Raw genomic sequence first — 5,821 nt, forward strand, 5'->3', positions numbered from 1 at the left:
TGGATTGTCTCCAAAACCTGTGAAGATAGTGCTAAATCCTCCCAGGGCTGAACAATGGGACTGAAATGAGGTATCAAAGAATAATTAGTATTTGTTAACTTGCTCCCACCCACTATCACACTGTGTGGGATTTCTTTCCCCTACAAGCACAAATAATCAACATAGTGCAAAGGGTTTCTAATCCATTCATTGTGTTAGCACATACTCAGGCAGGGAAGTTTGATTGGAGCTGGCTTGCATTACTGCTTTTATATTTGCAAAACAATTTTAAGTAGAATACAAGCCTTTTATAAGGCAGTTCCTTCATAGAAATTAGTTTAATGCGTGAATTTTTGTGTAAAATCTGCAGGCATCTGAGCTGGACGCTGACCCTCTGACAACTAGGTCAGGCACGGACTGATGCCCCAGGCTGAGCTGAAATGGGGCTCCTGGGCAGGGGTCAGGGGAAGCCCCAGGGTCAAGGCCCCTTGTGGCCCTGAAAAATACTTACAGGGCACTTACTTTCAGCATCTGACTTTAATAAGAGTTACTTTGAACGGACTGCTTTATGAACAACAGAATATATTGGACATACTATTATACAGAAGTAGATAAGGTTGTTTATTGTTTATACTCACTAGAATCAATAATACTAGATTTTTAGGTTCTAACCTGAAAAAAAAAAAAATAGAGTGCTTATTCAATGATTCATTTTCTTTTTGGATGTTTGAGTCTCACAGTTAATACTGCCCAAGCAGCCATTGGCAGAGCAAAACTATCTTCCTCCATTTGACCTCCACACTTGAAGAAATAATCACTGCCTTTTTTTGGGACAGCTGACTGCTAAGAGTGGGACCATAACCTCAGAAAACTGAGAGATTTCCCATCATTGACTTTGTTTTTTAAAAAACTTTGATCTGAAATGCATGTGCAAGGTAGGGAGGGGAGAGGAAAAGGAAAGGCCAGTATTAATTGCAGAGATTGCAGGCAGAGTAGGATAACAATTTTGAAATAAATCATATAACCAAACCATAACAGGAAAATCTTTGATAGTCTGAGCATTGTAGAGAGCCAGTACGCTCTCCCCAAAGCACAGTGCCATTTCATTACTGTTCCTGGAAAGCTCAGACAAGAGATTTCCCTAATGTGGTAGAATATCAGATCTAAATTGTTAAACAATTTCATTTTCTACTCCTTTACCCCAGTTCACCACCAAAAAACCCCACCCAAACCCTCCAAAAAACCCACCCCAAAAAAAACCCAAAACCAACCAAATAAAACCCCCAAACTCCCCGTCTTATGGAAACAGCAGAACTACACCAATTTGAGAAGACAGTAAGATATAAAGGTATAAATTGGACACTGCTCATGACTTTAATTGAACATGTGTTGGAGTGGATATGGAAACTGCTTCTCTTTGAGCAAGTTTTTACTTGCAGTTTCAGTTTGCTGAACGTGTTTCTCTTGTCCCTCCAAAATATTTTCAAAAACATACACTAAAATGTCATAACAAAACTTGTCTCCTTATTTCATAATTCTGTAGCATTATAAAGCAGTCCTGGCTGGATAATGCATAATTTCTTCTTTTTCAGTTGTTCTCAGAAGTCTTATTTTCCACCATATTATGTGATATAGTGAACTACAGAGAGTTATTCAAATCTCAGGACAATTGGTTATTTTACACTGATGAGAACATTGTATATACACACTTCATGGAGAGTAAAACTTTTGGCTTGTATAATAACGAATAGAAGGAATTTGGAAATGAATTATATTTTCAAGTCTTGAGCATTATCAATCTTGGCTTGCAGTACTATAAACGAATTGCTGTTTTAAGTGTATGGTCTAATCTAACACAAACAGGTTGTATATATGGTAGTTCTGGGTCACAGTACACTTACATTGAAGTTACCAGTAACATACGCTGAAGCTAACAGCAAAATAAAGCAAATCAATACATGAGCCTAAGTAGTTTTGGAGAATTAGCTCTAAAGAATTCCAGTTTCCTGTTGATCTGCATCTTACCATTGGTCAACTTTTGTGTTTAAGATAACTTCTTATGTGTGCCAAGAGGGCTTATGTTTTTTTTCCATTTAATGTCAAACATAGTGTCACTTCCATGTACAGTCTTTCCATTATGAAGGTACTTTAACGGTCTAGCTCCTTAATCAGGCCACCTATTTTCATGACATTTGTGGAAGAATAATTATCTTTGGGAACTCTAGCCTCTAATTCACATGTGGCTGAAATCAGAGAGCACACACACACAAACACAGACCTTATAAGCCTTGTTTCTAAAGGAAATTGCTCTAAAAAGGTACTCTTCTGCCTTTTGTTTTACAAGAAGTGATCTCATTGTAATCAAAACGGATGTCCTATAAAAGACATTGGAAGCTTTTTTCCATTCAAATGAAGATAAACAATTAACACTACCCAGTATCAGAAGAGTAAACAAGCAGCGGTAAGTGATAGGCCAGTGACCGCAAAGAAGGCATAATGTCACGCTTAAAGCAGTAATGTTGTTTCTTTTGGAAGGGAGGCAGGATTTTCAGATCATGCCATAGATTGCTGCACCCTTTCTCCTGCTACTATTCAGTGTATTTGTGATCGTAAACTTACCAGGTTCCTCATCAGATCAGTTTGTGTTCTGTTTCTATTGTTTCTATGGGGAGATTCCTTCCCCTAATAACAAAAGAAATCTGTTTCTGATGTCCCATATAAGAATACAGCATAGATCTTGAGGGTTCACATTAAAGTCAGGAAAAATACTAAATGAAGGTGATATGAAGATTGGCCAACTCAAAAAGGAGACATTAGGGGACCAGGAAAAATATTTACTTTTATAAGAGCATGAAAAACATAATTGCAAGAAATATGCTCCAGCTATAAATTCTTTCAGGTGACTTAGGTAAAGGGGATGATTCATAAATAGTCAGGAAATTATGAAAAGGATAAATGGTCCAGAATTATGGGAAAAGTCATTTTCCATGGTTGGTAGAATGAACATAAAAGAACAGACTTTTCAGCTATTAGGGTAAGCTCAGCAATATGATACATGCACTGAGCAGCTAAAATATCAGTAGGGTTGAAGTAGCAATGGATTCTGCAACAACTGATGTTGCAAACTGGAAGTGTGCGATTGCACAATCCCCCGGGCTTCTGAATCTGATAGAAATCTCCCCATCACCTGCCGCCAAACAGTTTCACTTTTAGGACTTTTTTGTCTGGTGTGACAGAAATTCACCCAAACTTTTTAAATTTTGTCTGATCTGATATCTCTTTGGAAGAATAGTAGCATCGTAGGCTGTTTCCCAACCAGTGTAAAAGTAATACTCAAGACACCGATATTTCTGATTATTTATTATGGCACTTTAAAGCATATAAACTCCATTGCTAGGTGTTTCAAGCCAGTTTAAAAAAAAAAAAAACACAAAATGAGGCTTTAAGTTTTAGGCAGTATTTCAGTAGATTTTGCTTAAGAATTTTTAGAATGCTACTAGACAGGAAATAAGTATTTTGCTAGGAAAACAAAGAGTCTTCGCAAAATAAGGCTTCCTTTCAGTAAAGCATGTATGGGTTTGCTGAAGTTTATCATGTCCATTGGCTCACCAGTATATATTTTTTCAGACAAGAAATTTGTGGGTTCGAAATATGAAAACCCAAACTAACCCCTGAAAATACATTCCTCTACTCAAACGCCAACAAAGCTATCTCCCGTTTATACCCACCCAATTCTATTTACTTTGTAACACACAGGTTAGAAACAACACTAATGCCTGAATTCTGAATGTTTTTTCTATTTCAGATTTTACTACCTTAGCAATTAAGGATGCTGGTCAAAATTCAGCTTGCTGTTAACTGTTCGTTGCCATATATTGCATTATCTTGAACTGAAGGCAGTTTGTAGTAGAGCCTAAAACCAAACTGAGTTTTTATAAAACCTCACTTTAAAATTCCACTATAGTAACAACATTTCCACTTCATATATTTGACAATTTTATTCCACAGCCTCATAAGTTCAGAATAGTTACATAATAGTTACATCACGGCTTTTAAAAAGGATTGCACTCAGCTACTCAGTCCATTGAAATACTAGAAAACAGGGAAAAGGAAAATATGGAGTGTAAAGGAGCTCTGTCCACTGAACCGAGTTGTTTGTAGCAAGTTCCTACTGAACATGAAGATGTCCTCACGCTTTCTGGTAGACTCTAATACACTTGACACCATTCATGTCACATTCCTAGAAGATAAAGAGATGGATTTATTAATTTGCTTCAGTACAGACTATAAGGAAAAAGATCTTTTAGAGTTACTTTTCAGGCTACCGGCCAGCAGCACTCAGGGATCAGAAAGCAGGACTGAACTCACCACCACCAGTTGTCCATCCACTAGTTTCCGTGTTATTATAGTCTTCTTGCCATCCCAATGACCCATCATCTTTTAAGCTGATAAGGGTCTGAAAGAAGAACCTGAACATCAATATTTTACCCATGACATCTGATGGAGACTGAGGCTTTCTAACACCTTATTCCAAAGGAAAAATTCCCACCCCAGCTCACTCAATAGTAATTTTGCCATTGACATCTACAAAGCCAGGATATTATCTTAAATGTTTTATTGATCCTCATCTTACAGTAGCTCACTGCCTGTTCACTCACTGCTCTGACACATTCCTGCATCAGGCAGACCTTTGACAGCACGCACAATTTCAATTAACAAGAGCAGATGATGTTCTCTGTTCATGTCTTTGTGCACGGGCTTTGAGCTTTTGTGTAACGTTTATCTGATCTTGCAATAACAGATGAATTGCCAGTGTGTGGCTGGAGAAAGCACTCACAGAAGGAAATGAGAGAAACATATCTGAGGGTTTCTTTGTGTTTAATCTCTTTTTGGATGAATGCTCTGCCTACTTGGTGCAGGGAGAAGTTCTTTGCCTTCTAAAACTGGAGATTAGAGACTGTGATTCACATGTACGCCTTGTGTGTCTGTTATCCCACTGCACAGTGAACCAGGCTCTCTTGTTATGCAAATACGAGACTGAGCGGAAAGGTTAACCCTAGGGCTGAATTGTCTCTGATTAAACATCAATGGGATTTTTTCCACAGGCTTCAAATGAAGTGGCATTTGGCTTTAACGTGGATTTAGAGGTCTGTTAGTTTTACTAACACAATTCTTCTTTCAACAAATTGAAAACAACAAAATACACAAGACATTATTGGTTTCAGCATTTTCCCTCTTTGGAAGTTGCTTAATCCAGGGAAAAAAAAAAAAGAATTTATTTCAATGAGACTTACAGCGACAGCTGTTCATCAAATAAGGCATTGTTAGTATGGATGTCAAAACTGATTTTTAAATAGCATCTCCATCTGTAAAACACCCAAAGAGTTGTGTTTTTTCAGTAGAAAGTCTAGTATACTGACCTGAGTTTTCCTGCCATCTAATGTATTTTCCTCAAATTTCTCACCAAGCTTGAAGCTGAACTGTGAAGTTTTGAAGGTGCTTTCTGTTTTTAAGGTGATTGTGTCCCCATCCTTAATAATGTAAACATCTGGTTTGGCCATGCTTCCCATTTTTCTCATGGCCATACCCACACCTGCAAGGCAAGAGGTACAGAGTGTCACAAAGTCAGTTAAACCCTAAGGCTTAGGGCCACACAAGAATTCAAATACCTCATTCCCATTTAATTAGGCACTTAAGTACACTTGAGAATCAAAGCTCAAGAGCCACAAAGAAAGAGGATGTTTTAAATTATCCACTGATGAGGAAGGAGAAAAGCTTATTTGTAGGGTTATTCTTTAGCTTCCTCAGGGAGCTAAAGTTAAATCTATTTTGCCCCCTAGAG

General features: G+C 37.7%; 1 protein-coding gene across 1 annotated transcript; it reads right to left on the reverse strand.

Moving 5' to 3' along the window:
• Positions 1-3,958: 3,958 nt before the first annotated feature.
• Positions 3,959-5,572, reverse strand: LOC104072470 (fatty acid-binding protein, epidermal-like; the record flags this gene model as incomplete). The annotated part of the gene is given in 4 exon segments (XM_009574047.1): positions 3,959-4,219; positions 4,348-4,405; positions 4,407-4,435; positions 5,400-5,572. Coding segments are annotated over 4 exon segments (311 nt in total), but the record flags the coding sequence as incomplete, so codon positions are not given.
• Between the last annotated feature and the right edge of the window lie 249 nt (positions 5,573-5,821).

This window comes from Fulmarus glacialis, unplaced genomic scaffold (assembly GCF_000690835.1).
Source record: "Fulmarus glacialis isolate BGI_N327 unplaced genomic scaffold, ASM69083v1 scaffold38473, whole genome shotgun sequence".
Classification (NCBI taxonomy): Eukaryota; Metazoa; Chordata; class Aves; order Procellariiformes; family Procellariidae; genus Fulmarus; species Fulmarus glacialis.